The following is a 23,640-nucleotide window of genomic DNA, read 5'->3' on the forward strand; positions in this document are numbered from 1 at the left end:
CAGGTCTGCTAGCACTGTTGTATTTTTCCAGCTTTTCCTGCCCTTGGTCTCTGGTCTTACTGAAATTATGTTTTTTTGCATGCCAAAGAGAGCAACAAATAATGTAACTTTAGACTATTAATTATCAGTTGGCATTTCATAGTTCTCAGGGGATAAAATATGTTTTCCCATTGATCTTCCTGGGCTATGCCATTGACCAAAGATACGGGGATAATAGCGTTTTCAGATCAGTAATGAAAGGACAGTTCTTTGTTCAAATGGCAGATAAATGAATACTAATGTGATATGTGTCATACCAGTGGCTGAGGTTGTAAGATTTCTTGGCCAGTCCTCAGCAGTTTGTGGTTATGGTGGTCTAAAACTAGTACAGAGGTGGAAAATTTGGAGGAAGATATTAGGTAGCCAGGCAGTGGGAAGGTTCTCTCACCAGTTGCCCCACCTGCAGCAAACAGGATAGTCTGGGAGTTCCTGAACCTGCAGCTGTTGAACATGGTAGGGTTAGTACTGGGAGCTGAAAAGCTGTTTTGCACAAACCTCATCATGCAGTTAGGGAGAGTGACTTTTCTTGGGCTGTTGTTTCCAGCAATGTAAGGAATAGATTCGGCTGAAAACAAGAGGAGGAGAGGAGCCTTAGAAGAAGTTACTTTTTTGATGTTCTTTTTAAATAAGTGCCTCTTTTTTTAAGTAAGCCAAGGATAGGTATTTGCAAGTTACAGCACTCAGTACAAGAAGAGTCACTTACCAAAAAGCTGCGTGAAAAGAGGTCTTACTGAATGGTGAAAAACTTTGGGAAGTTTTCCCTGCTACTCCTGAATGGTGGGCTTATCTTTTCCCTTTGTCCCCTTGCTATATTGATGTGACAGAACTTAAGTAATAACTTAATCTTCACCTGTTGTTGGGTGGCCTGACAGCATTGCACCTCACCTCTGCTTAAGGGCAGGATTACTGGTGTTAAAGGACATCAAGGAAGACACATTTATGGCACCTGTATTCCTGACCAGAATAAAAAGTCTGGCAATAAATGAACTTTGAAGGAGCAGTATTTGATGATCTTTTTGAAAAACAAAATGTTGTGCAATAAGAAGAAAATTATTAGCAATTTGTTACTGCTTTGTATCAGGATTTCCTTGTTTGATACAGCATTGGTTTCTGACAGTAAAAGCTGTAGCATGCAGTATATCACTTTGCATGTGGTTTTGGGTCCTCTTTCCTGTGGCTGAACACACAGTGCTCCAAACCAGCAGTGAGAAATCGTGCTCAAGGAAAAGGAAGAGGCAGTATGTTGTGCAGAGGATTCCCTTGCTGGTCATTCATAGGAGCATTTTCTCTTGCTATGGCAGAAGTGTGTTTTGCATACACACGTGCACCTGGAGAAGGCTGGAGCAGCATCCCCCACCCACCTTCCTCCAGCGTAACTCTCTAAACCAGAAAGAAACAGGTATAAAAGAGAGAAAAAAAGTACACAAGATTAAGATTACATACCCAGAAATCCAGAAGTAACCAACCACCACCAGAGGCATCCTGGTGACTTGAAAAGAAAACTTAATATTTGTTGGAAATTAAAAAAAAAACCAACACCTTTAAGCACTGGGGTCTCAACCTGAACTAAGTGCTGAGATCATAACCTTGTGCTTTGCTTGGCCCAGAGCAGAGATTACTCTGTCTAGTCTAAACAGGAGAGCGTTTTTGCTGCTGCCCTCACTGAAGATGGGGAGGAGGTACAGCACAGTGGGCTGCGGGCCCAGCCGGCTGCTGGAGCTGGGGCACCACTGCAGCCATCCTCTGGCGAGAGGGGTACCAAGCAGTGTTGGCCATAGCAAGACTTCTGTCCCCTACCCGTGTGCTCTTCTCTCCTCCGTTGTACCTGCCCCGGGGGATGACAAAAGTTGACCAAAATGTGGGAGTTGTTTGGCTTTTTTACTGTTTTTGCCAAGTTTGAAAGCTCACTATGGTCTCTGAGTTTCATCTTGCACCTTTTATCTTTGTAATGATCTTTGCAGAAAAATGTTCTGAAGAATATCAGAAATCCATGTGTATTTACACACACGTACACAATTATCAGTGGGGAAGACTGATAAATTCTCTCACGCCGAGTGTGGGGAAGGGGCATTTGGCTCCTGCTTCATGTGCCCCTGTCCCTGGGTCACTATCTCATGCATTTGCGGCACTGCAGCCTCTCACTTGGCCTGTGACTCCCACTTGCCAGCTGCGATGGGCTGGCATGGTATACATTGCCCTGAAAAGCAGATTGCACACAGCTTAGCACCACAGCTCCTGCCTGTCATGGTCTGGCGTGTTCGCTGCACGCTGCCATCTGACCTCGTGCAAACTTTTGACACACCTAGCAGAGCAAACATTAAAGAGGTCAGGTGAGAAATTTAACGTTGACTTCCATAGGGGATGGTTCAAAGCAATTTAACAAGAGAAAATATTGCCTGCTCATCCAGTCCTCTTTCAGATTAAAGTTATCACAAAGAACCAGCTGCTGTTAGATTGTTGTGCTTATCATTATACCACAGGATTATATCTGAAACAGTCAGTATTCCTGTTGCAGCTATGTGCCGTACATGTTATAAGTACTGACACCATTTTTGCAAGTGTAGGGAATTTTTCTTCCTGCAACCAGAAACTTTCTTTTTGGCAATTTTTTTTTTTTAGGCTAGGTTTCTCCCAAGGTACTTGGCGTAATAAAGAAGTACATTTGCTTTTTATAGGTGAGGTGTACCATAAAGGTGCTTAGATATTTTAAAAGTTTAAAATGCACGCAATTTTAGACCCATGCAAATTTTAGGATGCTCATTTCAGCAGGCAGGCAAACATTAGATTCATTCATATGGAATAACGAAGAATGCTTAGAAACAAGGAATATTACATCCTTGGCCATTGCTTGAGTCTCCTTAGCCCAGAATTTGACAACCTGCTCAGAACAAATGTGCCCCTCTCCATCCCCTCTGAATGAAAAAAAAAGTGTTATTGCCCTTTTTAATGTCAGCCCAACTGTTTTTTCCCCTCATACTTATTTTCATGCATTCCATTGCTTACATGCATATGCAGGGAAAAAAAAAAGCTAGGTCTTTTGAGGCAAAAGGACAACCATGTGATGACTTTGAGAATTTTATGTTCTTGAGTAATGAAGATATGATCTGTTGTGTTTCAGTTGCTTATGGTTTTATGTGTATTTTAGGGAAAGACATACTATTTCACGGGTATTTCCCCTTCAACATGGAATCCTTTAGTTTATCTGGATTACAATAACTTCTGGAGGACTGTGGACAAGCTGGGAAAAGAGGTAGGCCGTGTAAATTGCATCTGCTTCCTACAATGCTCATGTCACCATGAGTATATCTGGTTTGGTTTGGTTTTGTTTCTGGGAGACTTTTTTTTATTGCTTTTTCAATGTAAAAAAACCCAAGAAATATCCATCAGGAAGGGTATCAACATTGCCCAGGAGCTATCAGGAATAACAGGGCTTCCTCACTGAAAGGGAGTTGGACTAGATGACTTTTAAAGGTCCCTTCCAACTCAAACCATTCTATGATTCTATGAGAGGATACAAAAAGATCTGGAGGTGTCTAAGATATCTGAAAAAAAATGAGGTCAAACCTCAGTGTATGTACTTTCTCATGCCAGGGAAAACCATTCTACGAGCTGGGAGATGAGAAGGGTTTTTCCCCTTCCCCTGTGACAGCCTTTTTGAGTAAGGATGATTCTTTTTTGTAGCTGCCTAAGCTGGGCTCCAGTTTGGCTTCATAGTAATTTTATTTCTAAAATTCTGAAACAGTAAATGCCTTCAAAATTCAAGCAGTACAACTGCAGATCTTCCTCTGTGCAAAAAGTAGCCCCTGGGGCATCATGCTCTCTTTCAAATATTTATCAGTTGCCTTATAATCTGGCTACAAACCAGGGGCCCTACCTTACAATAACCTTCAAGCATAACTAACTGTATTCCTGCAAAGTTCATGGGGTTTATGTGGTTTTGCAGAATCAAATTTGTGCATGATACTACACATTTTTTTGTCAAATAATATATTTTTTTTAAAGATTCAAATATACGATAGTGTCCTCACATGTCATGGTACTTACATACAATGGATTATTATTGAGAATTTAACTGTCTAAAAAATAATTTAATAGTATCTGTAGTTAACAGAGAGACATAGAGGCCTTTGGATGCCTGTCTTGTAACTGACTGAATCTCTGACTAGAGAAAGAATTTTTTCCTCAGGTGTTAGAGGACACCAAGACAACTAAATTAGAACAGACACCTCACTTCTGGATGACTAAAGGACAGATGAGTCCCAACATATGGCTATAGTTCATTGGTCAGACAAAGCCAGATTTGGTGGTCATGGTACAATTCATGCCTTGGGGCATGAAGGGAAACTATTCCATTTAGTGAATTTATTCCAAATTTACAGTCATGTGCAGGGGACAAAAGCAACTTCTGGCCAACATATCAATATCAACTCTGTGCTACTAACTAGCTATGACCAGGCAATGATATAGTACTTAATAATTTCTTGAATATTTTGCCTCTGTCTCCAGATTCCTCTTGAAGCACCATGGGACAGTCCGCATGCTGAAGAATGGGACAAAATGACCATGAAAGAGCTGATCGATAAGATTTGTTGGACCAAGTACATAACTCTTTATTCACTTTGAAATCCAGCTGCAGAATGATAGGGGCTCCCTGGCTAATTCTGGGGTACAGCTGAGTACAGCTGGGGTACAGGTGGCAAGACAGCAGGAGGTGTTTGAGAGGAGGCTGGTCTTTGTGATGGGCTGTTGTCAGGCAGTGGATGAGGGCCTGTGGAGGATAAAAAGTGGTACGCAGAGCTTGGGTTGGCTGGCAGATGGGATTAAAGGTGCTGGGGAAACCTGGGGTTTGCCTCAGCAGGCCCTTGCACACGAGAGTGACAGCGTGGGCTCTTCTCACTGTGCTTTCACTTCACTCAGTTGGAGAACGTGTGCCTTTGTTGAAAAAGCAACACGTAAATGCAACTCTGCTTTGTAGGTGTGAATAAAGGTCACTTGCAGGCACAGAAATGGAGGCAGAAGGAGGTGAAGGGGCTTCCCCAGCCCCACGGTAGGCTAGGAGCTGAGGAGTGATGTCCTTTGACTCAGCTATGTCCTCTCCTGCACAGTTATCATATGTGTCTGCTTTTACTGCCTGAGCTGTGTCACGCGTACCGCAGAGCAGGCAGGTGCCACTGGCATATCAGAGAGCAGCACGCCGTGCTGGAGGGCAGCTGCTTTCCAGTGGTCGCTCAATGGATGGGGCAGCACAAGACCCGAGGCGGGGTGGTGAGCAGCTGTTGGCTCTGGAAGCTCTGGAGGAGTTCAAATGCTGCTCCTTGTTTCAGCAGTAGTGCCTGCTGGGCCTCCGAGACCCTTGGAGGGAAACAAGGCAGCCGAGGCAACCTTTCTTGTTGCCTTTCACCTCCCTGGCTGGCTTCTGCCTGAGCCTGGTTGGGAGCTCCGTGTTCGTCCCAGCAAGCCTTGCTGCACTTGATCAGCTCTGCCCATTGCAGTGCCCCCTCCCTCTGCTCCTGGAAAGCTGTCCTTGAATGCCAGCCAACTCTTCTGGGCCTCTCTGCCCTACAGGGTAGTTTCCCGTGAGATGCTGCCAAGCAGGTCCTTGAGGAGGATAAAAACCTGTTCTTCCAAAGTCCAGGGTTGCAATTCTGTTTGTCTTACTCCTCTCGGGATCTTAAATGCCACAGTCTCATGGCCACTGCAGCCAAGACTGCCCTTCACCTTTGCATTATCTGACAGGTCTTCCTTGTCTTTGAGTAGCAGGTCCAACAGAGCATCAACCCTAGTTGGCAGGGAGAGGGCCGAAGGCGTTGTATCACCTAGAAAATGGCCTGTGTGTTTTATATGTCTATGAGGGACCACACTGTACGAATAAAAAAAGGAATGATGTTCAATATGGGGTGACGACAACTGGAAATACTCTTTTCTTCCTTTCCTTTTATTCAATTAATTCTCTTTGTAAGGCAAAGAGAAGTGAGCTCATTGAGCACTTGTGTCCCTGCTTGCTGTGCCAGCCCCTATGCTGTTCTGTAACGCTCTCCTCCCTTGTATTCAGCGTCTTTCATTTGTGCGGCTGTGCTGTTTGCCCTTTCATTCTGGCCGTGGTTTAGCACTGTGCCTGCAGCTTCCTGACCAAAACTTTCCATTTGAAATTTATTTTGCTGGCTTAAATCTTGTTCCAGCTCCATGTGATACAAGGTACAGCCTTTTGGACTTTCTTTTGCTCTCTGTGGCACTGCAGTTTTCTTTACAATTAGTTTTATGAGCCATTTGCCTGCAAACGCAGTCAGTTTGAACTACCCTTTCTGTTGCAAGTGTACTGGCTCTTCCTCTTCTAGTTTTTACTGTTCTGCTTAGTCAGGGAGCCAGTGGAGTATAAGCAGAACTGGGTTTATAGTGATCTCTCCTGTAACACGCTTCTCTGCAAGACTGCTTCTACTGCCAGTGGGTTTGTGGCACTCCAGTTTTAATGGATGTGCTCAGCTGAAACATGTTCAAAAACTCAGTTAAAAGCCATTTTACATCTTCAAGCCTAGCCAGATTTTTCTACACATAGTTAAAAACCATAGTGCCCTAAAGAGAACAGCTCTTCTGCAGCGTTTTCTGTGTGACTTGGGTCAAGATTATGAAAGAAGATTTGTTTGTCATATGTCACCGATCAGCATCTACTGATCCTGGAGAGACTCTTCACATTTCTCAGGCCAGAACCTGCTACAGCTGTTTAGTGTCTTGGTGCTTTCAGGATTGTTGCAGAGGGTTCTTGCGTGCAGGATGGTTTCTTATCCTGGCTAATGAAATAGAGGTGTCTGGACTTCATACCCAGGGAAAAGAGGTTATAAAAGTTTATAAGTTACATATTTTAGCCCAGATAACTTGTAAAGTTCCTTCCTTTAGCAGATGATTATAAATTCATGTTGTTTTATGAAACTTCATCCAAGTCAAAGACCTTTCACCTTCTTTGCAAAATTATCTCAATTTTCTTAGCAATCTGTAGCCACAAATGAAAGAAATGTGAATAGCCAGGTCCTCATTTCCTGCTGCTGTAACTCTGTTTACATTCGGAGGACTTAGTATGGTAGGCAGCTGACCCTCTCCTTATATTTGTGGCAGTGATTGCCAGTTTGGTTTCTCTGGGTTATTTACCATGTCTGATCCTTGGTTTCACAACAGGTCTATGCAGCAGTTACATGGTCGATGGGGAATGTCTTGGCCATGTCGCTAGTTGAGTCTCTTGGGACCCATCAGACCTTGGAAATGATGTGCCCGATGAGCTCCCCATGGAGGAGAAATGCAGAAGAGTTTCACCAAATGCATTCTCCTGTCGAGAAAAATATTTGTTCTGATGAAAGGAATAAGAGCAGGGAAACTATTTAAAGAAGTAACTAAGGTGAAATCAGTGGGATTTCAAACTGAATGGGTAAATGCTTTGGGAGGGAGGGAGGTGCTGATATAAACCCATTGAAACAGTCTCACTACAGGCTAAAAATATATAGAAAAGAAAATATAAAAGATATAAATCATCTTGGCTTTTCTGACTTTGGGAAAGCAGCCCTTATTGAGAATAACAGAAAATCCTGAGAGCTGTCAGGAAGTCACATTTACTCACTGCCTGTTTCTGCCTCTGTGTCTCATGCAGGGCTGCTAGAAAATTTGCCACCTTCTTTGTGAATGTCAACGTCACGTCTGAGCCTCATGAAGTCTCCGCTCTCTGGTTCCTGTGGTATGTGAGGCAGTGTGGGGGCACAGCCAGGATTTTCTCTATCACCAATGGAGGCCAGGTACAAAATGTCTCATGTTCTTCCTCCTCTCTTGAAACCATAAAAAGCAACTGGAGTGTTGTATCCGTCAAAGCCCTGCAATTAATGAAAAGAGGATGAAACACCAAGTTCATGTGGCACCAGAGACAATTATGTTCTCATGGGGTGGAACAGCCCTCTCAGCTAACTCTGTACAATGAGGAATTTTATTAGCTAGGCTTTGGGATAAATTGGGACAATTTAATCAATTGGTTTTTTCCTGCATTCACTTCAGCACAGTCCTTTTGTTGCTGTTTTGTTGCTTTTGTGCCAATTTGTTTTCTATGGGTTACTTAGCACATTTGAATGTTTTCAGTTCAAAGCAAGTGTACTTCAGAGTGAAATACCTTTTTTTGGTGTTGAAGCCTCTAATGACAAGAGTTGGAAGCAGACAGCAAAAGGCCCTTCCTTCTTGGGACAGCTCACATGGCAGCATGTTTTTTGAGCTACTTCAGACTGTTTCTCGCCTTGGTCATGGCAGGCGCCTGGTTGCCTGCAGAACATCATGGCTTTCACATGATTGTTCTGGATGAAGTTTCAGAAAAGGGGAAGGGGGCTGTCAAGGTAATTTGGATGTGGTATGTCGGCACCCTTTACTAGCCTCCTACCTCAGAAAGCACGTGCAGCATTTCGGACTTAAGCTACCAACAGCAAAAGTGGAGACAGTACCACACCCTTCCAAGTGTGCTGGGGTAGGGAGACATTAAGAGAAGTTGCCTGGAGAGGTGTGAAGTCTCCATCAACATCTGTCCATTGGGGTAAGAGTAGACAACCACGTGTCAGGAAGGATATAAGTAGAGCTAATGCTGCCCTGAGGTAGGAGCAAGACCCAAGAGCTTTCCTCTTCAGCAGCCCCTCAGCCACGTTTCCTGCCCCATGTCAGCAGCTGCTACACGTTGCAGCAAGAATTAAAAATAAAATTAATCCCAAGATACTCATAGCTAAACAAGACATGTGGAGAGGGGAAAGCTAGCCTCGGAAGAGCACGTCCTTTTCTTTGTGCCTGGATGGGGCAAGCTGTCTTGGTTTCTACCATCCTTCCCTCTCCCCTCACCCCAATCAAAATCAGTTGAGCAAAACCGCTAAGGGTTTCTGACTTAGCGGCCATGATGAGTCTTGTAAAACTTCTTCAGGCAGCCATTTCAGTCTTTCAGCACAAGACTTTGTGGATCCTTTCCTCCCCACCAGTATCAGCATGTTATATGTAAAAGTGAGCTGCTTGATATAACGCTGGTGGCTGGTGGGTAAAAGAGAGTTAGTGCTTCCCCTGAGCCTCTGCACAGACATCGCAAGGAAATATGTGTCACAGATTGTGCTTTTTTCCAGACAGCAATGTCTTTGTGTCTTCCCAGGGACGGATAAAGCTCATTGCCTGCTGCACTCGAGGCCAGACCCAGTTAAACATCTGCCTTGCTTCTTGGCTGGTGCAGGCTTTTGCTGTACAGATGCCTTTGTCACACATGAGGGTTTTGGTAGCACAGTGATGGGTAAAATACTCAAAACCTCTTTTTAATGAAGTGATATGTTTATACTAGCTAGAATAACTGCATTATATTTGTTTGTTCTCTAGGCTTCAAGAGTCTTTGAGCCAGCAAATTGAGGAAGCCATTGCAAAAGTGGTTTAGGCAGCAATCCCCACTGAGGCTCAGGTTTATGCCTCCACTCTTCTGAAAGTCTGGGCATCTTTATGCACCCTTAGGACTTGCAGATTTGGCCTGGAGTTTCTCGGTTATGAGCAGAAGTCATATTCAATGTCGTTGTGATTAATGCTGGTGATTTTTTGTTTGTCTTTCTGTTTGTTTTTTTTAGGAGAGGAAGTTTAATGGGGGTTCTGGTCAGATATCGGAGAAGATAATGGAACGCCTCAAAGGCAGAGTTAAACTGGAGAGACCTGTGGTCCGTATTGATCAGACAGGTGATAATGTCACTGTGGAGACTCTAAACCATGAGATATATGAGGTAATTTGATCAGAATAAAAGTAGAGTATGCATTTAGTGGAGGAATACGTCTGCGGTAGCTCTTAGCCAGATGTAATCAGGAAGTACCCATTTGTGTGTGTCTATTTCTCGGACTATGCTGAGACTCTGTGAAACCTGCTTTATGGATTTATTTATGACTAGGTCTCTTCTTGGTGTTCTGCTAGTTAGTTTCTGTCATTACTCTGTCTTTTCTACCTTAACTTTTTCTGTGATTGTATATTTTTACGTTTTAGTTCTTCATTGAGACCATTGCAAAGAAAGGAAAAATGTCATTCCTGTTTGTATCCAAGTTTGTGGTTCGCAGAACAAAAAAAAAGACATTTCAAATGCCTTTAGTAAGATTTTGTCTCTGTGCAGTGGTGCTGTGAAATGCTCCGTCCGTACTTGATTACCTGCAATGGCACCCATGGGGTGGCAGCTCCCTTCTGCACACAGAGCCCAGCCTGCAACAGGGGCCTTGTGCAGGACCGTCATGGTCTGCAAGACCCCCGTCTCACCGGTGGCAGTGTTTGGAGGATATTGAGAGAAAGCCAAAAGAAAGGGAAGGGGCTGTTCGGCAGAGAAGCTGGTCTAAGGATGTCCTGGAGGAGGGACTATCTCCTTCCCCCAGGGATTTTTAAGCCCCAGAGTTAAACCACTGCCTTCTCCCTCCATGCTGGTTGAGGGGCAGCCAAGTCAGAGGAGATGGCTTTCCTGCACTCAGTGGCCCCACCAGCATGAGAGCGCCTGAGAGCAGCAGCGTCTGTTGTGCTATAGTGTCACCCTGAGCCCTGAAGCAGAGCATCCTTTATTGCTCCAGTCAGACACAGGATCTGCGAGAGGGATGGAGCATGTTCAGGAAAGCTGAAATCACCATCAGTGTTGCTTGTCCTGAAGTAGTATCCTGTGAACATGTACTAAAGTGATTATTCTTTTTTTTAACAGCTTATAATTTGGACAAATATGGGTCATATTTTCTTGGGGATGGTAAAAGGCAGTTTTACCTATGCCATAAGATCTGTCTTGTCCCATTTCCCCACCTGTCTCCAGCCAAGTTTCAACTCTGGTCCTGTAGTATCCAGAAAGCTGTCAAGAATCATCTAACCACAAAACAACATGTTTTTCCCAGCTCCTTTTCCTGAAATGGCAGAATTATTTTGGTCACCTTGAAATATCTGTGTGGGAAAGCCAAGTAGCAAAGTAAGTCAGGTGTGAGAAAGCTGTTAAAAACTAATAAGCGCGTCTTTCAAATGTGTCCTGTGGGGTGACCTCAGTGAGAGGCAGCACCTTGTCTGTACTGACTGTGTTTTATGTTTCAGGGCAAGTATGTGATCAGTGCTATCCCTCCAATCCTGACAATGAAGATTCATTTCAAACCAGAACTGCCGCCAAAGAGAAACCAGTTAATTCAACGTTTGCCTATGGGGTGTGTCATAAAATGCATGATGTACTACAGGGAAGCCTTCTGGGAGAGGAAGGGTATGTGGGGAAAGTGAAGGACTTGGGAGTGCCATGCTACATGAATTTTGAAGCTCTGCTGTCTATCAGGGAATAAATCCAAGAGGGGGTTAAATGTGCAAATTCCCCCAAACCAATCACACAGAAAAGTGAAAGGTAAAGCTCCTTAGAAAGGAGAGCTCTTCCTCCAAGCTTGAGAGCATGCCTTGTCCCAAAGATGAGTCCAGACCCAAACAGGATCCCAGATCTCATTGCTGCTAGCTGAGGAGGGACGACTGAGAGAACACGCAAGGTTTCCCTGGGAAGCACTGCTGAAACCTGCAATGCACAGAAGCAGTGACCCTGCAGCAGCAAGTCCCTGCTTCTCCCTGCCAGGGACAGAGTTAGGGCAGCCAAAGAGAATTTGTAGCAGGTGACAAGGAGAGCTTAAGGTGTAAGCAAGACCTTTCCCTGTTTTTAATCCTCTGCTCTACAGACTTGATATCTCACAGGACGGGAAAAAGTAGGTTAGCTTTTTGTTTAACTCAAGATATTTTTTCCATGTGCTGCAATATCATGTGTTTCTCAGCTTTAACTGATAACATTTCCAGAACTATTTGTATGAACAGATTAGTTTCCACTTCTATGTAACGATACTGAGAGTTGCACTGGGCGAGAATATTTCTTAATCAAAAGAATATAATTTTGCATGTTTCAGGGAATAAACCAGCCACTGGGATTAGAAAGAAATGTAGGTAGGTTTATACATTGTTATCATATGGGATTTTTTGCGTGTTCATCTGAAACATGTACTGATGTGATACTAGATTGAACGAGCCACGTTTCTGCTGTATTACTGTTATGGGACACCATTCCTGACAGTCTTATTGTCAACAAAATCAATACAGGGTGTAAATTTGAGCCCGCAGTGCCCAGATGTAATTACACTGGGTTTTGTTGCTGCTGTTGTTGTTTTGGCCAAAGTTACTCATGGAATGAACTATCATAGTTCTTGCTAGATGTGTTTACTTTTAATGTTTATTGCTCCCAATATAGAACACCAAAGGGACTTGTAACAATCCATAGAAATTCCTTGCTAAGTAGTAACAGAATTTAAATATGACTTTTATAAGTCTGTGTACAAAATTTCCCAGAGTCAGAGGGAAGAGAGGAGAGAGACTGTTACAAAAACACTTCAGACATGTAGGTGTTATTGGTGATGAAGGAATTATTGTACAATTCCTTTTATGGATAATTTTCGTTGCTCATTACTATCAGAAACAATGATCTTCAACAAGTTTCTCTGACAATCATTTTGTTTTCTTTCCCCACCTCAGGTTATTCCGGTTCCTTTGTCATTGAGGATGAAGAGTCTCCAATCGGAATAACCATAGATGACACGAAACCTGATGGATCTTTCCCTGCCATTATGGGGTTAGGGGCTTCTAGCCCATACTTACAGATGTGTACTTCTTTTCGTATGAAGGAGTGGGAGGAGGAGGAAGAGGGGAAAGGGCCAGGTTACATCAGTGGTGCCCAGTCCCACAGTCTTCACTTCTGACAAGCCTCTTGTGCCTCTCTAGTCCGTATAAGCTTTTAGGTGAAGCTTCTGCTACAAATAGCCTAATACAAAGGAGGTAGTTGGGAAGGAGTTGCTGAATTCAGCTGTAGTTCATTTTAAGCATTCAGTTAATGTTTTTTTTTTTTTTTTTTGCTGTGGAGTAGATTTAGAAATAAATCCCTTTCTCACATAGCTTTGTGAGCCTGTATTTGGCTTATGTTGGGCCTTGTATTTAGCACCTGGGCCAAAATGAAAATGCAGTTGTCCAAGAAATCCTCATTTGCCTCTTCGCCCCGTTGAGCTGAGGCAGGACAACGAACATCAGCTGGTGGTTGAGTAGGGCAGCAGCTGTGCAGTGAAGAAATCGGAATTCTGAAGAAATTGCCAAGTAAAAAAGTTGTAGTTTGGACAAACAGATGGGAAAATATGTAGCAGCATTGACTGACTTTTAAAATAGGTTAAGCCAATACGAACAAACAACCTTTACAAATGTTTCCACTGTAATCTGAGGTGAGACTGCCAAAAAAAGGCCAATATAAATGTCAGGCAACTACTCCTTAAGTATCTGGCAAGGAAAGCTTGCCACTTCTACTGAACTGTACATGTTTATGGGCATGTTCAAGGCTTAAAAACTTCCATGACCTGAGAGCAGTAAGCCTCCTCCAAACCCCATATAGCAAACAGTTTCCTGCTTTCTCCTTGTGGATTTATGCAACTTTCTAAAAGAGTGCAGGAACATACTTCATCCTCCGGGTATCACCACTAAGGTCAGATGAACTAATCACCAAATCTGTTTCCTTCAGGCTGAATAAATATTAATCCCAGTTCTTACAGGACTGGTCCATAACACTGTGCAGTGCTTGTCAGAGCAGCAAGCTCCCATCACTTATTAACACCAAATGACACAGGCAGTGTATGGCCAGCTGTCTGTGAGACTTCAGAAGCTCAAGAAAACTCAGGGTCTCAGTCCTTTTGGATAAGACCTAGGTATAAGAGGGTAGGCAGTGCAAGCTAGTTTGCTGTACGCTGTTGTCTCTCTGCCCACTTTGGGTATAACTTTGCTCTCCTGACTCAGTGGGAATGGAGAGTTCATTCCCACAGAGCAAAATGAGGCCAGTGCTGGCAGCTTTGAAAACACCCTTGCAATCCACAACTTTCTCATCTGGTAGCTGCCAGGCAGTCCTCTGTGCCTGCCCCCTGGGAATGCCTGCTCCCCTTTTCAATTAATTCTCCAGGGTACCCTGCACAGGCCTTTTCACTTGTGTGACCTGTAATTATTAAGTGATGAGGTATGATAAAAAAGTGTCAAGCCCGTTATGTATCAGTAAAGTGCTTTGCCCATCTTTTTTTAGAGTCATTTCAAGCAAGAGCTTGCAAATCAGCTGGGGTGCTGACACTGCGTGATATTTATATGCCATATTTTTCTTTTCAGTTTCATCCTTACCAGAAAGGCTGTTAAACTGGCCCATCTCAGTAAGGAGGAGAGGTAAGAGTTCAGAAACTGTAAATGTTTCAGAAATAAGTCAGTTCTCTGAGATGCTTCCCCACAGGAACATGTGTGTGGATATCTGTGTGCATATGCACATATACACATGCTCAGTGCAACTACTGATACTGGAAATGGGGGCAAAAATTCAGCTTTTAGCATAAACAGGCCAAGACACTAATGCTAATATTCATCCAGTTATGGATATTTCTGAGTTTCCAAGTCCTGCCCACTCTTCCATGTTATGACTTATCAGCTCTGTGTCTCTATGTGAACTGAGATTTTTCCAAAGACATTCCCAGACTGCATCCCCACTGAATGATGCTTGACCCCAGGGATATAGGGAGCGCTGACATGCGTAGTTTTGGGTGTACTTCGCATTCAGACTGAGTGATAAAATTTTTAAACTTCCATGTTTACAACAGTATGGTTTCTCCATTAGTCTGTGAGATGAACAAACAGTACTTTCTAAATATGATTTTTGGTACACATGCAAGTGAAAGAGGAGTTCTGCTTAGGAATGTGAGTAGTATTCTCCAGCTCATATTTGGTTCTCAGCTATAGTAAATCTGTAGGGATTTCATTGATTTATATTGCTTCTCTTCTGGTCTTACACCAGTGAACATGAGAATGAATTGGCTCTGCATCCCAAAATAACTGTACAAAGATTTATTTTTTCAGAGCTCATTGCCAAAATCAACCTTCATTTCCCATTCCCTGGGTTCATTTTGGATGTCACTTTTAGGCATCAGCATTTGAAATATGTATGTTAAGAACTTGAAATCAGACTTAAAAACAAAGCCAAACCCAACTTTCTTTCCGATGTATTGCAATAAATGTGATTTTTTTATAAGAAGAGCAATAGCTGAGAGGCTTTTTCCACCTTTTTTTTCTGACTCTGATTTTATTTTCATATAGGAAGACGAAGATCTGTGAGGCATATGCCAAGGCAATGGGGATGGAAGAGGCTTTACATGTAAGAAATGAATGCCTGTTTTCACCTCTGTTGTACAGTAATGTTGCTCCTTTGTTCTGGAGGATGAAGCCAAAATTCCTGATTGCTGAAATGTGTACCTAAAATTGCATGTTGTGCCATACAATCTGTACTCCCAAGGGGAGGGCGGCAGCATCTAGTGCAGGAAGAAAAGACCTGCCAGTCTCACTCTTCACAAGAAAAGAGAAGGCAGTGCATGGTTTAATTTGTCCTGTCATTTCCCCATGGGAGACTAGCGCTTCTATAAAAGTGCAAAGATTTGTTTTGTGTGGATGGATAGCATTAGCCAGATGACATGGCACTCCTTTGACAGGTATCCTTAGCCTGTTTTTTCCCTCTTCAAAGGAAATTTGTTTATTTCCAATTTCTCTGCCACTGTTTCACTCTCTAATGTTTGCTAATACTTACAGCCTGTGCATTATGAAGAAAAGAACTGGAGCATGGAGCAATATTCAGGGGGTTGTTACACAGCCTGCTTCCCACCAGGCATAATGTATTCTTATGGAAGGTAAACCAGAGAATGCTTTGCTTTCTAATTTACATTTCTTAGCTCATGTACAATGATATACCTTATGCAACAAACTTATGGCATATGTAGCGTATTGGGGGAACTCCAACCCTCTTTCCACTCCCCTACTCCCCAGCTAACAAGGATCTTGCTATTGACTTTAGTAAGAGTGGAGTTTCTCTTGTGACTTTCAAGGAAACAAAGCACAGTCACAAAGGGACCTGCTAGAGCCAGGAAACCTTTCCCCACTATGTTACTTACCATATTTGCTGCTACGCAATATTTGCAATAGATCCCTTTAATGCTTTGTAAGACCTTGAGGCGGATGAAGAGTCTCCACTGACGGTGTAGGTGGAGCATCAGGTTCTGGTGAAGCCCATTGAGACACATCACAAGGGGAAGACACAAAACCCTTACATGAAAACTCATTTGTTCCTCCCACCCAGCAAAGCCTCCCATGCCCTCCCCACACAGAATTGCTGTATTCCTAAAGGAACGTGTTAGATAATACTGATTAATACTAGGTATATCACTGAAAAGTGTGTGGAAGGCACAGTTCAGCCTGTCATAGGAACAACCAGACAAGTCTTGTATCCATAGCCAAAGGCGAGACAAACCACGTAGCACATCGCAGCGTGAGCTCTTTAGCATGTCCATCACGGAGTTACACCCTGCCTCTGTGACAAGATGTGTGCGGGAAGGAGTCATCCTGTGAACAGACTCTTCTGCTGTAATTTATCTGAACACTTGGGTAGCGATGGGTGAGGCCTCTGACCTGGGGAAGCTGGTGTCAGGCAGACAGGGAAAACCTAATCGGAGGTTAGATGGGAGCCCTTAGAGCAAGCACATCTCTCTATGGGAAAGGGGGGCTCACTGCCTATGGCTGGGTTGACTGAGATGCTTGTGCACCTTTGCACAGCTGAGGGGCTGGCTTATATGACCCTGTGGGGTAGATGCATCTACCCAAATGCAGAGGCCTTCAGCTGCCATCACTTTTTGGCGGGACTTGCAGCCAGGCAAGTCCAACCTCCAAATAGAAGCCGGTATTAGTGACCCGTCATTGCAAAAACATTGTTCACATCCCATTGTAATGGCAGGATAACAGCAAAGCTGCCATGCAGAAGACGTAAATCTATCAGCTGCACTGCATTTCTGGAGGCTGTTAGGATGATCCCTTATCCCAGCACTAAAATAAGGCTTGTATTATTTTGCACCAAAGCTGGGCACACTGAATTATGCCTTAGATTTTCTCTCTCAGATCTTGAGTTTTGTGTACAGAAGCAGGTACCTGGTCCTGCGGGGACAGCTTATTGCACCGTGCTCCCCAGCCCAGGTCTGCAGGAATTCTGGAGAACTGAAGTTCAGCACTCCATCAAGGGCCATAAATTGCTTTTAGAAGGATCATCGCCTTCCTGCTACTTGTCATCTGACATTCTCTATTTGTTTTGAAGGATCATTCGCCAGCCTGTTGACAGGATCTACTTTGCTGGCACAGAGACAGCTACCCAATGGAGTGGATACATGGATGGGGCCGTACAGGCAGGAGAGAGAGCAGCCAGAGAGGTACAGACCATTGGTTTGCTTTCAACATCTCTATTAAAAGGTTAAAAAGGATTAAGTACAGCTCGGAGGGTCTGATTTTGTACATCACACCCTGTAATTGTGCAGAGGCTCCTGGAATTGATGGGGAAGAATCCCAGAAAAGGATGAGAACCAAAACCCTTTTTTTTTTTTTTTTTAAACTTTGCTTAGTTTGCTCTTGAATAAAGTGAAGCCAAGAATCTCACCCAAATCAGAACATTATGCAGTGTGTTGCTGCACTGGAGACTTAAAACAATGCTCATGCCATATACCTCATGTCTAGAGGGAAAAACCCTCCAACCTGATGCTGCCCTTAGATATACTACCACAATTTCTAGCAAATTAATCACCGTATGTTTTAAAAGTAATTTAAGTCATTACAAATGCTAGGAGCTATTTCCTGTGCAGCAATCTGGAAATCTGAGCATTGTTCTCATTTTTGATCTATCCCTTCTGCTTCTCCTTTTACGAGAGAGTACCGTTAGCTTGGCTTTATGAATTCGTAATGGGAGGCTCTGATAATGTCTAAATCTCCTCAGAATTACATGCATTGGGCTGGGTTCCCAGTCACAGTGAAACCCCTTTACAACAGTCTGAAGGGAGGAAAAAAAACCAAAAAACCCAACATTAAAGGGTGTACATTACAGTTACAACTGCTGTATGGCAGAGCCACAGAGCTGTTATTTAAGGGAAAATGAGCCCTTTGCTTCCATTTGACAGAACGTCCTATTTGCCTTATAGTCCTCATTACTTGCTCTGTTTCAAGTCACCTAATTTCTCTTTTCTTTTCTTCATGCCTGTGAGCAGTAGTTGTAAAGACGGTTAGCTGTCTCTTCTCGAGACATTCATTTGCCCCCGGGAACCTCCATGATTGGTACAATCAGCTTATTCTCAAGAAAAATCCTCGATGAGCCTTGTACTGCCTGAATAGCCAAGAGATAACTTTGTGCCTGCATGCTTTGAAAGCCCCAGAGTTGTATCGCTCCTCTTTCTAGTTTGTGATCCAAGCAGCATCACTCCTAACAGGCTTTGCGTCCCACGTGCGTGGCGGTAACCTCACCCTGCTGTTTCTCAAACTGTCACGTGAAAAAGCATTTTTACTTGTACTCAGAAAAAAATTTAAAATAAACATCTGGAGAAGCTGTAGTTTGTGTGGATTTCTGAGTGAAGTCCTACTTTTTTACTAATGACTGTGAAACTGTCCTTTTATCCTTAAAACACTGGTTAGGCACACGACCGTTTGATGACCAGCTGTCATATATTTACACAAACTACCAAAACTGCCTCCTTCTTCTCTCTTTGCTGATATAAATAGAGAAATCACTATACATTTTCTGGTTCAAGGCACTTTCAGCTAGTCATAGTTATGCCTTTTATCAATGTCACCTTGCTCTGACTTGCTCTGCTTTTCCAAAACTGAAAGTAGCATGAATTTTAATCTTTTCTCATGTGGTACAAATAATTTTTTCTTCTAGATATTGCACAGTATGGGGAGGATCTCAGAGCATGAAATTTGGATGCCAGAGCCAGAGTCGAAGGTAAGCTGGACTTTCTTTTTGTCACCCAGTCAGGTGCACACCTCTCGGTCAGGCTACAGTCCCTCTTTTGGCAATTCCTGTGGGGCCTACCCCAGGGCAAGGTTTTGTTTACCTCACATGCTGATGGTATTCATTTTTTTGACATGTCGAAGGAATATTGTTATCCCTGTCTGAGGGGTGGATGGCCAAGAGCCAGGGACAAAGATCTCGCAGCCTGGGGGACTGCAAAATGCAGGAACTCAGCCTAGTTCTGCCCAGGCCCAGACCATGGTTTTAAGCCAAATATAACCTCCTTCCAGTCACAAGTAATTTCACCTTCACTGTGCTGTGGCTGTCCAGGATGACAGAAAATAGGCGTTTCACAGCCCTGACCCTCCTTCCCACCCCCAGTCTGGTCCTCGGGAAAACCTGTGATCTCCCCAGCCTAGCGGGGGATGTTTGCTGCCTCCACACTCACAGGGTGAGGGAGACCCTGCAGCGGTACCATCTCCTCTCTCCCTCAGGATGTCCCAGCCCAACCATTCACCACCAGCTGCTGGGAGAGGAACCTGCCGTCCGTGCCGGGACTGCTGTGCCTGCTTAGCTCCGTCGTGTGTTTCACCTCTGTGGCTGCTGCGGGGCTGTTTGCCTATAAAAAGGGACTACTAATTCGAAACTAGTGGGGCCACACGTCCAGTGGAAGCTGCATACACCCTCTTCTTCCCTTTTACCAGATGGGTGTTACTTTTGGAGAGAAGTGGCACGGACAGCTGGAAAGGGCAAAAGTTGTTCTCCTTGTGATTTTTCTTTTTAGTACCATAATTAATATATCAAATCTACTGCAGTTGCTACCAGCAAAACAGAAATAAATCAACTGTGGGGGCGTTTTTCAAATTTGCCTTTTCCTTGTCCATTTGTTTTGATGGGGCATGATAATATCGATGGTATATTCCTAACACAGGGAAGGCAAAATGCAGATCACACCTTTCCCAAAAGGCAAAGAGGCCTTGGAGAATGCATTCGTTTCCACTCGCTGCTTTATTTTTTACCACACGAGATAATAATTCGCTTCGGTTAGCGGCTCAGAATATCTGAGGTTATTCCTGTAACATCCCCGCTGCACGGAAGAGATTATTAGTATGCCAATCAGACGTAGAATTGCCAAATTAATTTTCAAATGCATTTGATTAATTATTAATCATTACAACGTGAAACTTAACCACGAGCTGGTTGAAAAGAGGTAATTAGCACAGAGCAGCTCTCTAAATGGTGAGAGAGGAAGCACGAGTGGACCTTATTCTGCCCGCTACCGAGCAAACATCGGCACTTATCTGTTCTGCAAGGCGCCCGCGTCGGTGCAGCACGGCCGTGGCGCGGCTCTCGGTTGCTTCCTGGCCCGAGAGCATCTGATCCAGCCTGGCTGTTCGCTGTAGAAGCGGAGTGAAATGAGTTAGCAAAGTTAAAGCCCCTCCAACTTGTAGCAGATGCTAGCTGTTATTTTCCAAATGGCAGCAGCTTTCTGGCTCCCTGTCAATTTGCTGCCCCTCGGTTTGCTCGTAATCTGTACCGCCTTCCTCCAATAAGGAGAAATATATTTGGGGCTTGAATTACTGCCTTGTAAATTACAGTAATTGGATGCATCTGCCTGTTCCGCTCTTATTATGTACATGACACACTTAAAATAATCACTTTAGTGTTTAACTGAAGTCTGGAATATATGTTTCACAACATACCATCATTATGCAGTCTTTTTTGCCATGAAATGTGAGCATTGTATGTGTCCGTGAACTCAGCTGTCATTCAACATGAGTGAAATGTGCCTTTCAATAGTCCTGAAACCTTGGTAAGAGGAGCTCTTCTATAAACTTTTCTGCAGATTCTTTCTCGTGTTGTTTTTTTGTGAGTTTGTGGAAGGCGGTGTTTCTCTGCACCTGTGTTAAATCACTAGGCACGTCACGTGCAGCAGCCACCAAACCCTTGCTCTGCTCAATATCATCCATATGTATACGCCAACAGAAATACCTACCTACCCAAGATGACTTCGCTCCTGGCCTTTGCTTCAACCACGTTCGTATGCCCTCTCACTTTTTTGTACAAAAGCCTTGTAGATACTCTAAGTGCAGACCAATCTCAACCTAGGGGCTGGTGGGCTCCAAACCAGAAGCCCTTTCCAGAGGGAAGGGGTGCTTCAGGCGGCCCCTTGTCATCAGGTGTGAGCAAGTGCTCACGGTGCCAATGTTAAGCACCACACGGCTGTATGGACCATACGTGTCTCCTGAGCTACTTTGTTCATTGTTCGTAGCCATTCTGTGGGAGGATCAGCCAGCCGCTACCAATTTCTCGGGGGGGGGGGAAGCCAAATTATTTATAAGACGACTACCTACATTTTCAGCTTCAGCTTCCCCACCTACCTTGAACTCACACATGCACTTCAAATTATCCACACTGGAAAGGAGAGAATAGTCTCAGTAGGAAGCAGCAATGTTGGGTTTTGAACACACTAAACTGTAGTACTAAATGCCTATTTAATGGATTTTTGACAGGTCATTTGACAGGTGAGTTTACCATCCACCTTAGGAACATTATACGGATCGGGGGAAAGTGACCAACATGAATTGCTGTTTGATTCAAGGGCTCCATGCAGATTTTCTCCCCAGCTCCAGCCATTGCCAAGCAGGGATTCCCTGTGCGCTGGGACTACCTGCTGCATGCAGCCTGGCACAGCCACAGTGCCTGCCCAAGGGCTCGGGGAGGCAGCCCAGGCTCGATCCTGACAAGCCTTTTGTGGCGTGAAACAGTTCTGCACCGTTACACACTTACCCCGGGGGGCTATTTCCACTGCCTGAAAAGCACCGTTCATATCTGTTCAAAAATATTCATCCATACATGTATTTGTGGCAGTCAGAGCCATTCATTTGTGTGTTGACTTTAAACTGGACATCTGAATTCCACAGCTTTTGTGTACATACGCAAAAGGGACCCCAAATCACCTGGAATACACCCAAGGGCTGACGCTGTCCAGCTTCGCTTTTTACTTTATCCACACACATTTCTACTGCAATTTGTTTGGCTTTTGAAATGCGAGTTCAGTTCAGCTGAACTAGTCTGAAACTGTTGAACAGGGCCAGGTACAATGTTCCCCACTTTTCAGGGAAAAAGCACGTCTCACTGCTGTTGGAGTGGTAAGCAGCAAATGAAATGAAAGAGGTTGATTAAAATTGGCATTTCTGAAACTCCTGCAGCTCCCAGGCACCACACTGCTGCAGAGAAAGGGCAGCGTTTGTCAGAGATCAGAGACCGGTTTCCATCCTGCTTTAATGCCCTTTCTGACAATCGGAACAATTTCCCTGTTTAAACATTAAACATTTAGCTTAAATATTAAACAGCCAGGCATCTTTCTTAAACCAATTTTGAAACAGAATGGGACTGAGTTTATCACCGCTGACAACTCTCCAAGCGAGCCGTTGCCTTTATTAAAACGGTGAGGCTGAAGCCACCGTGGGAACACCCCTTTCTGCTGGGGACCGAGCAGAGTCCTCACCCGGGCTGTGGAGTGGGAAAGCCTTTGGTGACCTTCCCTAAACAGGGGTGCTCAGTGCCCCAGTTTTTGGAGGAAGAGCCCTGCACTCCCTTGGCAGAGGTGGGAGATGCTCCATCCTCTCAAAGTAAGGGATGAGACGGGAGAGGCCCAGGTCCACACCAAGTCCATCAGCACCAGGGTGGGAACTAAATTGCATTGACAAGGCTGCTGTTTGATACTTGGAAATAAAGCAAAGACCAGAGCAAGCACTGGCAGAAGGAGCAGGAACACGGAAAGAGAGAAAAAAAATAGACTAATCATACTAGCAGTGAAATAAGAAGCACCACGGAGCAGATAGATCAGGCGGTCTGAAATAGGCAAGCGGAGATGATGCATGTGAGAGAACATGCCTCTTTTTTAATTAAATTGCTCGTTTTGCTTACAGATAAGCAAAGATAAAACCAAGCCCCTCCCAGCATGTCACATAATTAGCCCTTCAACACCTTTGAGAGCCACAGAAATTGGCACTGGGGCTAGAAAAACACTCCTGTAAGACTCGGGCTTCCCACCTCCTTTCTGCCCCGCTCCCCTCAGCTGCAGCTCCCACTTGCGCAGGGCGGCATGGCTGCCACCTCCCTGGCTGCCATCAAACAGCCCCATGGGGATGGGGACCTCGAAACAGGACAGGCTGCTGGGCCCTCAGGAGCTGGATGGGCAGGAGGTGCAGGAGGAGAGCTGCCGGCTGGCTTTTTTGCACCACCAGCCCAGCAAGGTTTTCCTTCCCTCATCACCTGCCCGTCACGCAACCTCCAAAATGCCCAGCGTGGGAACTGACAACCCAAACCCCTCTGGCTGGAAACCCACCATGTGAGAGGTCTGGGAAGGGGCCACCATCACGAGGACGAAGCACTGGGTTGCAGGGGCTGCATGCTTTGGTGCAGTGGACGTGAACCTCCCCCGCGTCAGGCAGCGTCCCTCCAGCTGTGCTCCTCGTGCGGGGCAAGGGGAAGGTCTGACCACACTCACCCGGGGTGCTAAAGGTACATCCAGCCTCAAAAGCCACTCTGGGCAAGGAAGCGGTTGCAGCCTGCAGCCTGTGCCTGCTCTCTTCCATAGTCATTCACCAGCAATATCTTCCAGTCCACATTTGATCCAGCCTCTGGTTTCATGTTGTTTGATCTCTCTTCCCAGGATGAAACATAGCCCCAACCACAGGCACAAATTAGCATTATATATCAGAATAAA

At 44.5% G+C, this 23,640-nt stretch overlaps 1 protein-coding gene across 2 annotated transcripts in view; it reads left to right on the plus strand.

Annotated features, from left to right (window-relative positions):
* Nucleotides 1-20,723, plus strand: part of LOC309586768 (amine oxidase [flavin-containing] A-like) — a 40,631-nt gene extending 19,908 nt beyond the window's left edge. For both annotated transcript variants that reach the window (XM_082304219.1, XM_082304220.1), the window contains 12 exons: nucleotides 3,185-3,289; nucleotides 4,546-4,637; nucleotides 7,673-7,814; nucleotides 9,642-9,791; nucleotides 11,111-11,270; nucleotides 12,566-12,662; nucleotides 14,222-14,275; nucleotides 15,194-15,251; nucleotides 15,680-15,777; nucleotides 17,229-17,340; nucleotides 18,834-18,896; nucleotides 19,400-20,723. In XM_082304219.1, the coding sequence (XP_082160345.1) occupies nucleotides 3,185-3,289; nucleotides 4,546-4,637; nucleotides 7,673-7,814; nucleotides 9,642-9,791; nucleotides 11,111-11,270; nucleotides 12,566-12,662; nucleotides 14,222-14,275; nucleotides 15,194-15,251; nucleotides 15,680-15,777; nucleotides 17,229-17,340; nucleotides 18,834-18,896; nucleotides 19,400-19,555 (1,287 nt within the window). In that variant the 3' untranslated portion in view covers nucleotides 19,556-20,723. The remainder of the gene's footprint in view (nucleotides 1-3,184; nucleotides 3,290-4,545; nucleotides 4,638-7,672; nucleotides 7,815-9,641; nucleotides 9,792-11,110; nucleotides 11,271-12,565; nucleotides 12,663-14,221; nucleotides 14,276-15,193; nucleotides 15,252-15,679; nucleotides 15,778-17,228; nucleotides 17,341-18,833; nucleotides 18,897-19,399) is intronic.
* Nucleotides 20,724-23,640: the final 2,917 nt, after the last annotated feature.

The sequence above is a fragment of the Platalea leucorodia genome (genome assembly GCF_965183815.1).
Source record: "Platalea leucorodia genome assembly, chromosome: 2".
NCBI classification, from domain to species: Eukaryota; Metazoa; Chordata; class Aves; order Pelecaniformes; family Threskiornithidae; genus Platalea; species Platalea leucorodia.